This window comes from Gobius niger (genome assembly GCF_951799975.1).
Source record: "Gobius niger genome assembly, chromosome: 18".
Lineage (NCBI taxonomy): Eukaryota > Metazoa > Chordata > Actinopteri > Gobiiformes > Gobiidae > Gobius > Gobius niger.
Genome location: NC_136869.1, coordinates 26,676,543 through 26,690,512, shown reverse-complemented (window position 1 = coordinate 26,690,512; position 13,970 = coordinate 26,676,543). Strand labels below are relative to the sequence as shown.

Sequence of the window (13,970 nt, the reverse complement as noted above, 5' to 3'; positions counted from 1 at the left end):
AATAAAAGGACAGATACCAATGGTGTACTGTTTATCAGCCGCGTAGTGAACACTGGAGGCGTTTTCGCACCACACAGGCGTGCCAAACTACTGCTCCACTGAGGCCTGAAAGCAGGAAACCCACAATGGAGCAGGAAGTGCTTCTCCAACAGGGAAAACAAGTTCAGATGCTAATGTTTAGAACCAAAACATCGAGATGAAAAAGGTTGTTTTTGTGGTATAAAGGTATAAGGGTGGTTATAAGAGGTGGTGCGGTGCGTAAAGGCCAGTGTCCGGCTGGGGGGCAGGAGGGGGGTGCGAGCGTACGGTTTCATGTTGAACAGGTCCCGGACGGCCACGTTGGCGTTGCACTCGCGGTGGCGTCTCTCGGTGAACAGCTTGTCCTTGGTCCAGGTCATGTGCACCCTCTCCGGGCTCGTGTCCGCCTTGTCGTTGACGGCGCCGTGAGAGGCCGCCGTGTTCCGGTCGTGGATCAGCTGGGCCTACGGGGCAAGCGGAGAACGGGTAAGACACAAAGCGGACACTTGACAAAGGGGGGAAGAGAAATCCTGTTCTTGTAGTGATGTTTTTCTTTTTTTGGATTTCACACAACATTTGTAAAATTATATTTTATTAAATAACACCTATATTCATCCAAGCCTCGTGTTCGCCTGCCATTTTCTCTTCCTAAAATTGCTTTTGGTTCTCTGCAAGGACTATGTTTTGTTTTTTACAAATAACTAAATACATTCATAATGTTTATCTAGGGGTGACCCATCTATTTTCAGTTCGAGAGCTACCAGTTAAAAACAAATCCTAAAGAAGGTTACTAATAGGATATTGACCCCATATTTTATCGAAATAACTTTATTTTAGATTTAGGTTTACTGAGTCACAAGAACAGAAATAACAGTATTTTGAAGATTCAGATTCAAGAAAGTTAAGTGTTTTACACTTTACACAAGAAAAAGTCTCAAATGCCCCAAAGGGCACCACGTTGGTGACCCCGGATCTATTACCATGGCCAAATACAGTACCTTTTTTTAAAATTTTAAACACTATTTACATTGTAGATTCTCATTAAAGAACTATTAATGAACTCATGGGATTATGTAGGAAACAAAAAGGATGACCTAAAAAAAAAACATGACATTCATCAGAACAGAACTCATTTTGTATGTGAATCTAGATATGACATGCACGCGTCTCGCTACAGCAGGAACAGTGCAGGGATAGTGGGGGGGGGCACTATTGTGAACGATGAACACAGTGAAACAAAGCATATAAACAGAGGTGACTACAGTGAACATACATGGTGTCATTGACGGGCACATGCACAGATGGTGGCTCTACAGTTGGGTGGTTGGTGTGTGGGTTGGTCTGAGGAGAGGAGCCGAGGATCGGGCTGACTGTGTGCACAAAGCAGCTCTCAATGACACCTGCAGCTGTCACTGCCCTCCAGGCTGACCACGCTGACCACGCCCCGCCCACTGGAGCCTCCCGGAAGTGCACTCAACAAAAACATCTGTGCCGATTAGTGGACTCTAACACCTCTGTGACTCTGCACAAAGCAAACCCCCGTGTGTCATTGAGAGAGCTGAGTGGACGCCCCCCCCAGCGCTGGGCACAGGCCGCTCTACCTCGTCCTCCTGGTTGTCGTCTGCGGTGGAGGAGTGTCGGCTGAGGCTGGAGCTCTCAGCAGCTCCCGTCGGCTGCGGCTGCGACTGCTTCCTCCGGATGGAGCTGCGCGACTCGTCTGTGATACTTTGAATCTGCCCCCCAGGCGAGCGTTAGCAGGTCAACAAGAAGAGGCCGGTTTAGGCTCGCGCACAACATCTCTTCAAAACGGTCATTCAAGGAGATTACAAGAGCCGCACCAGAAGAGGTTTGGATAAACAACTAAAAAGACTAACGGAGGTAGTCCTGCTCTTTTCAGCTAGACTAAAGCTGAAAAGAAATGAGTAAAGCTTGACTAAAATTAGATATTGTCGACAACAACTAAAATCAGAATTAAAACATGCTGTCATCAGTCCGTTTCCCCGGGGTCGTCCCCCTGTGAGCGCGTCTTACCTCTCGCTCTCTCTCGGTGCGGGACAGCTGCATCTGTTTGAGCATCTGTGACCTCTGCTCCATCACCAGCGTCTTCTCGTACGTGAAGGCGGAGATGTCGTTATCGTGCTGCGAAAGAAGAGACAGACATTCAGTAACGGAAAGACTCAGAACATGCAGAGCAGATACGCCCAAAGTTTTTGATGCAAGGGCCACATTGGGTTTTGTAACTTTCCGTGAGGGCCAGAGCAATCGTGAATTTGGTTGTTTCAAATTATTGTAATTACCTAAAAACATTAAAATAATCATAATAATAATAATAATGCATTGGTTTTATATATAGCGCTTTTCTGGACACTCAAAGACGCTTTACATTGCACTATTCATTCACTTCATACTTGGTGGTGGTAAGCTACTATTGTAGCCACAGCTGCCCTGGGGTAGACTGACGGAAGCGAGGCAACCAGTCTGCGCCATCGGCCCCTCCGACCACCACCACTCACTCACTCACTACATTCGCTAGGCTTCCTGGTGTTACCAAACGGTCTCCCATCCCAGTACCGACCAGGCCCTTCCCTGCTTAGCTTCCAAGGTCTGACGGGATTGGGCAGAAAAAGAGCAACAAAAGAGCAACAAAATAGCAGCAGTTATGCATTATCTCACTTCTGTTTTCCCCCTTATTAGGCAATGCATATCGGGCTTGGTCATGTTTTGAGGGCCGGATTGAAGGGCTAAGCGGGCCGCATCTAGCCCCCGGGCCTTAGTTTGCTCATGCCTGCACTCAAAAACCCTATGTGGCCCTCGCATCAAAACTTTGTGGACATTGTTGACTTGGATAGGTACTCGGATAGAATCCATTATTAAAAAAAATGGCCAACAGAAAATGTATCTTTTGAGGAAGCTCCGTTCTTTCAATGTCTCAGAGTTTCTGTTGTTGCCCTCTGGGTGGCGCTACAATGTGCTGTGAGCAACAAAGAATCATTATCTGTCGTCTTTCATACCTTCAGCTGTGAAGCTGCTAAACAAAGATGGAGCTCATTTGAATCATTAATGAGTCAACTTAGATCGATTATGGCCGCAGGTTTGTGCTATGATGCTGACTCATTTTATTTGTATGTATTAGGTCTATTTACTGTGTATTGCATTCATGAGAAAGGTGGATGTGTCGAGGATACACATCCACCCATCGGGCCACCTCGCCTTTGCTCTGCCCAATCCCGTCAGATCTAGGAAGATATTCCATCTTCCCATCCAAGTCACAGATATTGGTACTTGGATGGGAGAGCGTTTGGGAACCGCCTGGGGGGATGTGGCGTGTGAGGGAGTGGTTGGTGGTGGTCGGTGGGGCCGATAGCACAGACTGGTTGCCTCGCTTCCGTCACTCTACCCCAGGGCAGCTGTGGCTACAACAGTATCTTACTGTATGGAGTGAATGAATAATGACGACAGTGTAGCCCTTTAAGAAACTTGGTAATACAGGCTTCTTTTAAAGTGCATTACAAGTGTGAGGCATTATTATTATTTATCATTATACGAATCAGAACCACTATGTTACTATGTACTTTGTGACTCTCCATTCATGATTGAGAAGGACCTTAGATTTTGATTGTATTCTACTTAAAAAGTAACGTACCATCTCCACCACCTCCACCTCCGCGTCCAGCCGCAGGTGGTACAGGAACATCTGCAGGTCCTTCTTCATCTGGATGCTGTTATCATCCATCTGGGCCACGGTGAAGATGCGCATCTTGCACTTCCTCCAAACCTACAGGGTGAGAGTGGCCTTTAGCAGCTGGAAGGCCATGTGAGGGCACAGAGTGAACACAGAGTGACCAGAGTGAAGAGCTGCAGACCTTGTGCTGGCGCAGCAGGAAGGGCAGCAGCATGAGCATGCCTCCATCATGGACCACCCACCACACGTCGATGGTGCCCTCCCCCAGACGGTCCTGGTTCGTGGGGAAACTGTCCACATTCTTGGCCACCATCAGAGCCTGATGGGCCGAAGTGGTCTCACGGATGGTTTCTGTGCACACATTTAGAAAAAATACTGTCAGAGTGGATCACACTAGGCTAAAGAATGGAAACATGTGTTTGCACGTCCCACAGCAGCCGCACAGGAACTAGGTGACCTCCACAGTAAACGTTGAGCATGTAGTGCAAAGGCAGACTGATAAGCAGGTAATACAGTGTGTAATGTGAGTGCACGTTTATGCACACAAAATGAACGTAATAAACACTCGTTCTTATTGACGGGGCGACGCGGTGGCACAGCGGTTAGCGCTCACTTCTTTTTCCCATATTCCCTGTTTCCTCAGGGTGATCTGGTTTCCCTTTCCACTAAAACCAAGAAATGACACCATTTTGTGTCACAAAGCCCATAAAACACAAGCTCCAATGCCGTTTCTAATGTATGATTGTTTTTCTTGATTACAAACAATAGGTTTATGTATGTGTAGCATGTAGTGAGTTTCACACTTTAGCTCAGCGCATTCAGAATGTGACTCCAGGGGCGGTTTTAATGGGGGACTTAGGTTTTTTGTCATTACATTTTTTATTGAAAGCTTATTTTGTTCATACAATTACCTTCTATGTTAAATACAACAATAACGTCTTTTTTATGCAATATGACAGATGGGGCCCTCAAAATGTAATAGACTAGGGCCTCCCAGGTTCTTACAGCCCTGCATTAACATGTCACTGTGAAGGTTCTTGTTTGAATAAAAATACTGGCAAGTCTTTAGAAAATACAAATACAGAGTTAGGTTTAAGAGCTGGTAGAAACAGGGCAGTTCTATGTAAAGGACACGCGTTCATAAGCAGCTGTTGCGATCGAACAGTGACAGTGACTTTGGTCGTGCGTGCTGTACCTATGAAGTTCCTGGAGGACCGAGGGTCGTTGTTCTGTTTCCAGTTGCCGGGCCACGCCATGAGGACCGTGTTGTGCTTCATGCCGCCCAGGCCGGCAGACTGGATGAGGTGGGACACTCCGTCACGCAGGTTTGACGACACCACCACGTGACAGAAGCCTTTGGTGCGCTCGGCGGACATGCTCGCCTTGATGTTCTGCAGCAGAAACAGTCACTTTTATGAACACGCACAAACAGAGGTGCAGAGTGTAGAACGAGGAGGGGAGGGACGGGAAATGTGGGATCAGGCGAATGAATAAAATATGTAATACCTTATAGGCTACATTTTATTAGATACCAGTACTTTAACAATCATTGGCTTTTGATACCGATAACGGAACGATACTTTTTCCGATACCTATACTAAAATATTTGTCATCTAGAACCAGAAAACTGAAAACAGAAAAATAATGTGTGGAAAAGCTGATAATTTACAATATCGGGTTCATCTCCAATGTGGTAGAAACTTTACAGGGGTTAGAAATATAAGCTTTCTCTGATGTTGTACCTGCACTATCATGACAGGAAGTGTGCAGTGGGTCCTTTTCTTTTCATACATAAAGCTTTCTACAACGGTTGAGTCATCTGGAGTTGAATTTCCCTCCTTCCCCGTGTGCTACCTGCTCAGCCTTCTTGGATTCGGCGTCCTTGGTGAGGTAGGTGCCCTCCAGCACGTTGGCCACGATGGTGAGGCCTTTGCCGGCTTTGAGCTGCGTGGTGAGGGACAGGAGGCGCGGGTGCTTCACTGCCTGGTCCGAGTCCAGGTTCAGCAGCACCAGCAGCTGAGGCCTGGGGGAAAACATGGAAAACTCAATGCGGCTAGGCCATTCCTACGTGTTTGAGCTATGTGCACACATTGTCCCATTGAGGGCCGCATAGTGAGGTATTATTATTTAGGCTTGGAACCTTAATGCCAGCTCTGTCTCACATGCAAACTTTATAAACGCATATTGAAGCCTCAGGGCCAACAAAAATTAGTCTGAGGGCGGCAATATTTCTCTAGGAAGCAATCGATCCTTAATCCTTCCCTGCTCTTATATAAAATAAAACATTTATTACAGTTATTTTAGCTTTTCTCTTAGTTAAAAGGAATCAAACAACAAAGTTTCTAGGAGTGGGGGGTGTAAAAGAGTGGATTCAAAACTTGTAATGTCCCTTAATCCCTTAACCTCTTAATGTTATTTTCATACACTATTTTAAACCATGTCAGGAGTAAAGATTAAACCTAATGACGCTCTAAGAGTTCAGTCACATTGACAGACGTACCTCCAGTTCTTGGTGTGCGGCGGAGCGTCTTCCAGGCGAATGAGAGCGTAGCGTGCTGCGTTCAAAGACAGGCCGCGGATCCCGTCACCCCACTCTTTCTCTGCCCTGGAGGAGGAATTAAAGGTTCTTTAGTCTGAAAATATTCTGTCCAAACCTGCTATATTCAATAAAAACAAGAGTCTTACCCTCTGTACTCGATGTATTTGTAGATACAGCCAGCAATGACCATAGCCACGATGGCGTAGTACCAGGAGGAGATGAACATTATGGCCAGACACAAGCTCATTCCCAGGAAGGACAGAGTCCTGCGTCAGAAACACACACCATATTTAACAGAACATGGAGCAGTAGAGTCCAGGTCAGAGAAGATGAGGACTGTGAGCGATTTCCAGCAAAAGAACTCATCTGGGTAAAGGTGTTTCAAGAGATTAAAGTGATTTATTCAATGCTGGGAAAAATAATCCCAAAGGCAGATTTTGTTCAGCTGTCAAACCCTACCCTGGCCGTCTGATCTGACCGACTTTTGTCCTATAGTCTATACTGCCATGGATTCATTTGGACATCATAATCACATCCACACATCCTGGTAATGGCATTCCCATTCATTTCAACCAGTCAACAAAACCAAAAGGTCACTTTAGACATGTGAGACCTGATAAACAGTGGCTTCATTTTCTTCCAGAAGAACAATCTTACAGCGGTTGATCAAATGAAAGGATATATTTGTAGGATGTGCTCTTAATGGTCTAAACGGGTTGTTCAATGGTTTGAACTGGGATTGTCTTAAGCTGCAGATGAGACGCCTGCACAATATTTACTATGTGCAAACATGCCATTCTTACTGGAGGCCTGTAGACTTGCTCAGATCAGTGACGTGCACAGACATTTTGGGGGCAGCTGCTTAACCAAGACAGGATCTTCAGACTGAGGGGCCTTAGTGTCCTGGACTTTGGGAATGGCTGCTGTAGAGGATAAAAACTAGTACACTTTAAACAACCCACCAGTGGTAGTACTTGAAGCGCGGTCTCCAGTTGGGCGTCCGCAGCAGCGTCTGAACCGCACAGGCCAGATTGACAAACAGGTAGCACATGAGGAAAAACCTGAAAGAAGCCAGACAAATCCTTACTCCCTTTCACCCGGCGCTACAGGCTGGTGGAATCACAAAAATACTGACATGGAGAGGATGGGGGCCACGGCGTCCAGGGAGGCGATGAGAATGCCGATTTCACAGATACCAGCGGTCAGCAGCAGGGCCCATGTGGGTTCACCATTGGCTTTCCCATGGCCAAACACCTACAGGAGATTTAGTTTTGTTTAGATTGAGCAAAGAAGGTACAGAAATCTAAAAATAAATACAATTCTAATGAAAATGAACACGTTGCCATAACCACAGGTGTGGGCCTAACCTGTAAGAATGGCACTATGCCGTCTCGGGCGATGGCCTGCAGCAGACGGGGCGCTCCGGTCAGACTCTGCAGTCCTGCCCCGCAGCACGAGAAAAAGGAGCCGATCACGATGACCCAGGGAGAGGGCCAGGACAGCGTGCCTATGACCAGGTTCCCCTTGACCGAGTCTCCAAACCTGAAGGAAACACGGCATGCACAGAATTCAGTCAGAAGGCAAAAGGTCTTTACAGAAGACAGTCCAATGGGCAGAGCTGGGAGACGCTCCACACTCTGGCAGACTGACTTCTAGAAGCTTTTAACCAAATAATAATAATAATAATAATAATAATAATAATAATAATAATGCAATAGTTTTACTGCGCTTTTTCCAGACGCTTTACAATCATTCCTTCACTGGGTGAGCTATGTGTAGCCACAGCTGCCCTGGGGTGGCTCCCAATTTGCGTCATTGGCCCGTCTAACTAACTTCAACCACTCGCACACGTACACTGCTCACCTAGACTGGAGTTCCCTCACCATCTCCCACCCAGACCCTAACCCCAACCCTAACCCGCATGGCTTCTGACATCAGAAGGGATCTGTCTTTTGCCAAACCACACTAGTGCATTATGAACCAGAACTTTTTTTTTAAAACATTTCTAAAATGAGTAATGTAGTAAGTAGTATTAAGTAGTCATGATTAATGGCTTAAAAGTGTAAAAACAAACCATAAGCACACAGCTTAGAGGTGCATTATGCAGCTTTTTATGCAGAAAAAGAAAGTTTAAATGTGTGTGTATTTGACCTTGTAGTGACTCAGCAACTGTACGAGTGGTCAGCACAGTGCCTTTAGTTTCCAGGAGCTATTGTTTTGTAGGTTTTCTGGTGAGAGGCTCCGTCAGCAGAGAGAACATTCCAGACAACTGATCCTGGAGTGTCAGAGACCAAAGTGACCGCTACAAGGTCAAATATGCACAAATATCAACTTAGTTTTGCTGATAAAAGGTTGCATAATGCACCTTTAAATGACTAGAACTGAAAAACTCCACACCACATATGGCAAGCAATATTCCAAATGATAAAGGAGCTCTCATTCACCGTCTACGGGAATGTCCTGATATACAGACGTTTTCAATAGAGTATGGAAGCACCTTCTATAAAACCATAGATTTAATAACTCATAGTGCGAGAGACTGGAAAGACTAATATCTCCAAGGGTAAAGTGAAGCAGCCACATATGATTATTATAACATCAGTGGAATAAGGCCAAAACACTTATGTTTTATATTCATGAAATTCTGGATATTTTTGAAAAATTTTTATTCTTGAGTCTGTTAACTTAAAACTTAAACTGTAGGTCTGTGATAGATGCAGGTTCTGATGGTGTGAGCGTGTGGTACAGGTTGTTTTTATTTTTTTATTTTATTTTAAGTGAAGGAGGCAGTACACTGTGGTTCTTTTGCATATTTATAGATATAAGCCATATCTTATAATGAAATCACAATCACACAGTCACTAAAACGATGGATAAGAAAGGAGACGACTCACTTGTCTCGCAGCAAAGTCCCCTCAATACAAGCTCCAAACAGCACCACACATGTAACATCTGGACAACTGGTCAAGGGCTGTGCGACTGGTTATGCACATATGCATCGCTCCACATTTGAAATATAACACAACAGGACATTGTTCTCCTTCAGAAACTATAAAGGTGGAACGTTTGAGTGCACTGGATTGAGCAGGATACAAATGAAGGAGGTCGTCGCAATGGCCAAAATGGTTCCAATGGGAATGGACTTCTGGGCGTCCCGCAGGTCCCCCGAGCGGTTAGAGCCTGCCATGATACCTGCACACAGACAGGGGGCAGCAGAGGCATGAGAGAAAGGAAGAGTACTGACTGAGCCTACGAGGAATCACGGTGTGTGAGCATATTGTAAAAGCAGACATTTGTGGAAAAAAAGACCTTTGTGCATCTCTTTCTGAAGCCTTTTTATAGGCTGAGTTCATGATATAACATATTTCACTTGGAGCAGGTGCTAACACAATTCAATGGGAGAGAATCCATCAATGTCCAAAAAGAAACAGTCCAAATGTTTTCCCCGCTCATGTTTTTGGACGCCTCTTTGAGGAAATAATGAGACCACAGTTCATTTGTGCAGGAAGAGAGGACTTTGCACTGTGTGACGGTTTTTCTTTCCTGTGGATTGGCCCAGGAGTTACAGAGAAATTGGCGATAAACTAAGACTAGAAATCTGCATAAAGACAGTTACCATAGTTACCAGCATGGTAGCTATTCCACCTCAATTTTAAACAGTAGGCTCTTTAGAATGTCTTGATGTCACGTGAATCCAATCTGTTGATGAACAAGCAGCTACATTACAGGGACAGTAATGCTCCTGCAAGTTTGAAACAGGCTAACAAACGTATTGATGATCTGTGTAGAAATGTGTTTGGACAGTCAGGAAGTAAAGGTAAAAGGTGTTATATACTGTGTAACTCACAAGTGATCAGTCAGTCGCTTGATTCTAGAACAAAATGTCACATTCATTTTTTTCTCCATAGACCTTTTTAAAGAAAAATAAAAAGGGCATAATGGAGGCTCATTGGCTGATAACTACACATTTGTATATAGTGAATGATTTTGTGTGTTGTGATTTCAAATAAATAAGCACATGTTTTCTGGTCATAACAAAGCACTTACTGACAATTTGTGATTTGACCACATTTATGGGAAACATGCACTGTCCCAAACACACTGCTGTGCTCCATAGTTATGATTTACTGGCTGCACTGAAGAAGAGCAAAGAATCATGGTCTTACTTTCTTACCTCTTTTGGTTCAGAGCAAATATAAACGTTGCCTGTGTGTGCAGTGAGTGTAGGGATGGTGGGGCTGCTCACCGGTGACGGAGGGGAAGTAGATGCCGACCAGCAGGGTGAAGAACGTGGTGATGTCATTGACCACGTAGGGCATGTAGATGTCCTTGGCAGATTCACCCGTGGGCACAGACGACAGCTTTTTGTCCTCCACCATGGCACTCAGGGGGGCATAGGCCGACCACATGTTTTCTACACACACACAACACAAGCACAACAAGGAAAGTTTTGTAAATGTAATTCAATGTTTAGTGGTGTGATCTGGGGGAAAATAAAACTCAGCCATGAACATAAACTCAATCCGACATGGCATCACTCACAGCAAATATGCAAAGAATGCACCCGCTCAGGAGATTCCCAGTAAATGAGTTTGTCATGGGCAGCCGTTACACAGCGCACAAACTATTCAGCTGAAACGCCCAGGAGCAGAGATTTTTAACAATAATATCAGTGTTTTTCATTATTTCTGGGCGTATTCACAAAAATACAATGGCCATGATGTTAAATGTCTTCTTTGTTAGAAAGGAATTAACATGGCAAGTTTGTGTTTATAATCCCCAAACAGAATGGACAACTTGAATCCTGTTTGTGGGGAACTTTCAGACGTTAAAGTGGACCGAAGTGAGAAATGCCACTAGGCTGGGCGATAGCTCAAATCATATGATTAATTCATGCTTTTGAAAATAGACGATGTGGAAAATGGCTAAATTGTAAAATCAGATTGACGATAAAAATATGATGCTTTTGAAAATGTCATGGTTTATTATGAAGTTTTACTATTGAGAGCATATTTAAAACAGTTCCAATGCTTGTGTAATGAATGTTAATATAAATGTGATGGACAGTAAAGAACCATCTTTGCAAGTGGTTGTATCAGGTGTAAAGTGCAGAAGCCTCATGTGTTGGCTTGAAACAAATAATGGTAAAAGCTTTGGACTCTGAGCAGTTTCCTTCATTTGAAAGATCAGCAGACTCTTTTAGGTTCATTTCCAGTCAAATTGTCATGGTGCATTCAGAGTAAACTGTGATGGACGCACCTGAGATGACTCCGCTGGTGAGGCCGGGGATGCCCTGGACCGCCGTCACGTTGTTGGCGGAGAAGTAGTCGTTGCAGGTGGCGTTGAGGTCGGAGCTTTCGCAGAAGAGCTTCCACAGCTGCGTGGTGACCGTCTGGTTATCAATCTCCTCCGTCTTAAGACACTTGTCGAAGTTCTGGTTCTGCAACGTGCGGTTCCCCAACATGCACATCCTGCACAGAACAGGGGATGTTTTACACAAGCCGAACGTCTGGTGGGGGATAATGAATATATACATAAATATGATCACTTTTATTCATTTGGTTTATCTATTATTGGACCAAGACTTACTAAAGCCAAATGTAGTCTGTATATTTATGACACAAATGAATAAATCAGTCAATAGTTGGATTCCTAACATGAGCACAAGAAAATCAATCATCAATCAGCTTCAGTATGATGTCTTTACACTCTACTTGGCAAGACATGAACTAATCCCCAGACATTTGGCACTGAAGGAGCAACTGGCAAGTCCAGAATGATCCCCGTCTGTATTTTTTAAACATGGGGATTTCAGTCGGGGTTCGTTTGATTGGTTTATAGTGGTCCCTCGCTATAATGCGGTTCACCTTTCGTGGCCTCGCTATTTCGCAGGTTTATATTTAGCACAATTTTGTATGCTTTTTTACAGCAGAACTTTTCCATAAAAATAAACACCGCTAGCATGTGGTAGCAGAGCTAAACACTCGCCTTCTGAAGCCAGTCATAGCTATGATTGTGTGTTAGTTTGAACAAGGCAAGGGCAGCTCACAATGTTTCTTTCTCCACGTCTGTAATGACTGCGACAACTAAAAATATCTCAAAAACATGTACACTACAAAAAGAAATCTTGAAATGTAATAATAAACCATAATAAATGGAATTTTCTTGAAATAAGAAATGTTGTCCTTGACTTGAGTCTAATTTCAAGAAATCAGTCCATGGGCAAAATATTTACACTTACATGAAGATTAAAGAAATCATTACACTCAAAACTAAATGGAAAATCTTAATCTTAATCTCTGCTTGAAATAAAACTGCTGCGATTCATTTGCCAGACCAGTGTGAGGCGCTGTGACGCTGCAACAGAAGGTAGAACAAGACTGTAGATGGCAGTGCGGGGAGTATGAAACTGCTCCCTTGTTTTACGATCTACAGAAGAGACGACGAGATGAATTTATGCTTCAAACTTCACGGGACAAAAGCCGAGTAACGGTCAGTAACCAGATGTTTACTGTTAGTGCAAACAGAGACTGAATTTTCTGTTTTGTTTTTTCTCCTTGGCACCTGTGGTTCGCGGTGGAGCAGAGGAGTCTGCAGTAAAAGTCATTATAAGTAAATTATGGATCACAGACACAACGCTGACGCTGTGATGTCATCGCTTTAGGAAAAGTTGCGAGACGCTGTAACAATGGAGCCACGGAAACGGCGTTTGGAGATCTTTCCACTCTGGGACTGAGCCTGGAAAAACGCCACGTTCCTTCAGTCTACGAAACTAGTCAAAACAAGATTAATCATTTAAACCCTCACTTGATTTTTAGCTTTAATAGCACACTCGTCATCTCTCACAAAGTCAGGGATGATAATGCAAAACGACGTTCAATGTTTATTTGGATCTCCTGTTTCTGCGGTTACTCAGTTTGTCAAATGAAACTCCGATGCGGCGGAGGTGGACTCACGGGAAGTCCGGCGGCTCGAAGATGGTCTTGATGACCCCGGCGTAGATGGCGAGGATGGAGAGGATGACACAGGCCAGGAACACCAGCGCCAGCTTGTTGACGTACTTGACCCCCACAAACACCACCACAGCCATCAGAGCCAGGCAGCAAGTGCCGTACACCCGCATGTTGTTCAGCAGCGCATCCACCTCGTCCTCCTTCCGCTCCGCAATAAAGATGGCTGCTTTAGGCACTATGTATGTCTGCCAAGAGAATATTCATTCAGCATATGTTAGAGCCTTTAGACATAACTGTCTTATCACACTTTATAGACACATGGGAGCAAATAGAGCAAATTGTGAACAACAACAGAGCAAACTTGAGCATATGTTGGTCAAGACATGTTCGAAAAGGAGTGGGATGAAGCGTAACCTTGTCACGTCACTGTAACTAGGTGAAGACTGATTCTAAAGTAGACCTGGTGTTGGTGTTTGAGAAACAATTTGGGAATATACAAACTGCAGCCACAAAGTTTGTTTGGGCTGCAAGAGCAATCACAATCACACTGAAATTTGAAGGGTCATAATTAGTCAATCACAAAATGCAGCAGGACTTCACAGCTAAAAGGTCCCGGTTCAAACCCTGTGTCTGGACTTCCTCTGGGTACTCCGGTTTCCCCTACCACCAAAAACATGCACAATAGGGTGCATGTGAGTACAAGAATCAGTCCAACGACAGAGCAGGCGACACAAGTGAAAGCTCTTTGCAAAGCACTACAAATTATTTTTTTTGTTGA

At 44.4% G+C, this 13,970-nt stretch overlaps 1 protein-coding gene across 4 annotated transcripts in view; it reads right to left on the bottom strand.

Annotated features, from left to right (window-relative positions):
* slc12a7b (solute carrier family 12 member 7b) overlaps positions 1–13,970 on the bottom strand; it is a 93,002-nt gene that overhangs the window by 9,386 nt on the left and 69,646 nt on the right. For 3 of the 4 annotated variants that reach the window (XM_079575909.1, XM_079575910.1, XM_079575912.1), the window contains exons 7-23: positions 13,196–13,437; positions 11,499–11,710; positions 10,486–10,653; positions 9,333–9,431; positions 9,134–9,191; positions 7,607–7,781; positions 7,375–7,493; positions 7,202–7,300; positions 6,386–6,505; positions 6,201–6,305; positions 5,555–5,723; positions 4,896–5,091; positions 3,882–4,051; positions 3,662–3,793; positions 2,050–2,157; positions 1,620–1,751; positions 307–482 (exon numbers count right to left, since the gene is read on the bottom strand). In XM_079575909.1, the coding sequence (XP_079432035.1) occupies positions 307–482; positions 1,620–1,751; positions 2,050–2,157; positions 3,662–3,793; positions 3,882–4,051; positions 4,896–5,091; positions 5,555–5,723; positions 6,201–6,305; positions 6,386–6,505; positions 7,202–7,300; positions 7,375–7,493; positions 7,607–7,781; positions 9,134–9,191; positions 9,333–9,431; positions 10,486–10,653; positions 11,499–11,710; positions 13,196–13,437 (2,480 nt within the window). The remainder of the gene's footprint in view (positions 1–306; positions 483–1,619; positions 1,752–2,049; positions 2,158–3,661; positions 3,794–3,881; positions 4,052–4,895; positions 5,092–5,554; positions 5,724–6,200; positions 6,306–6,385; positions 6,506–7,201; positions 7,301–7,374; positions 7,494–7,606; positions 7,782–9,133; positions 9,192–9,332; positions 9,432–10,485; positions 10,654–11,498; positions 11,711–13,195; positions 13,438–13,970) is intronic. The other variant, XM_079575911.1, reaches the window with a different exon arrangement.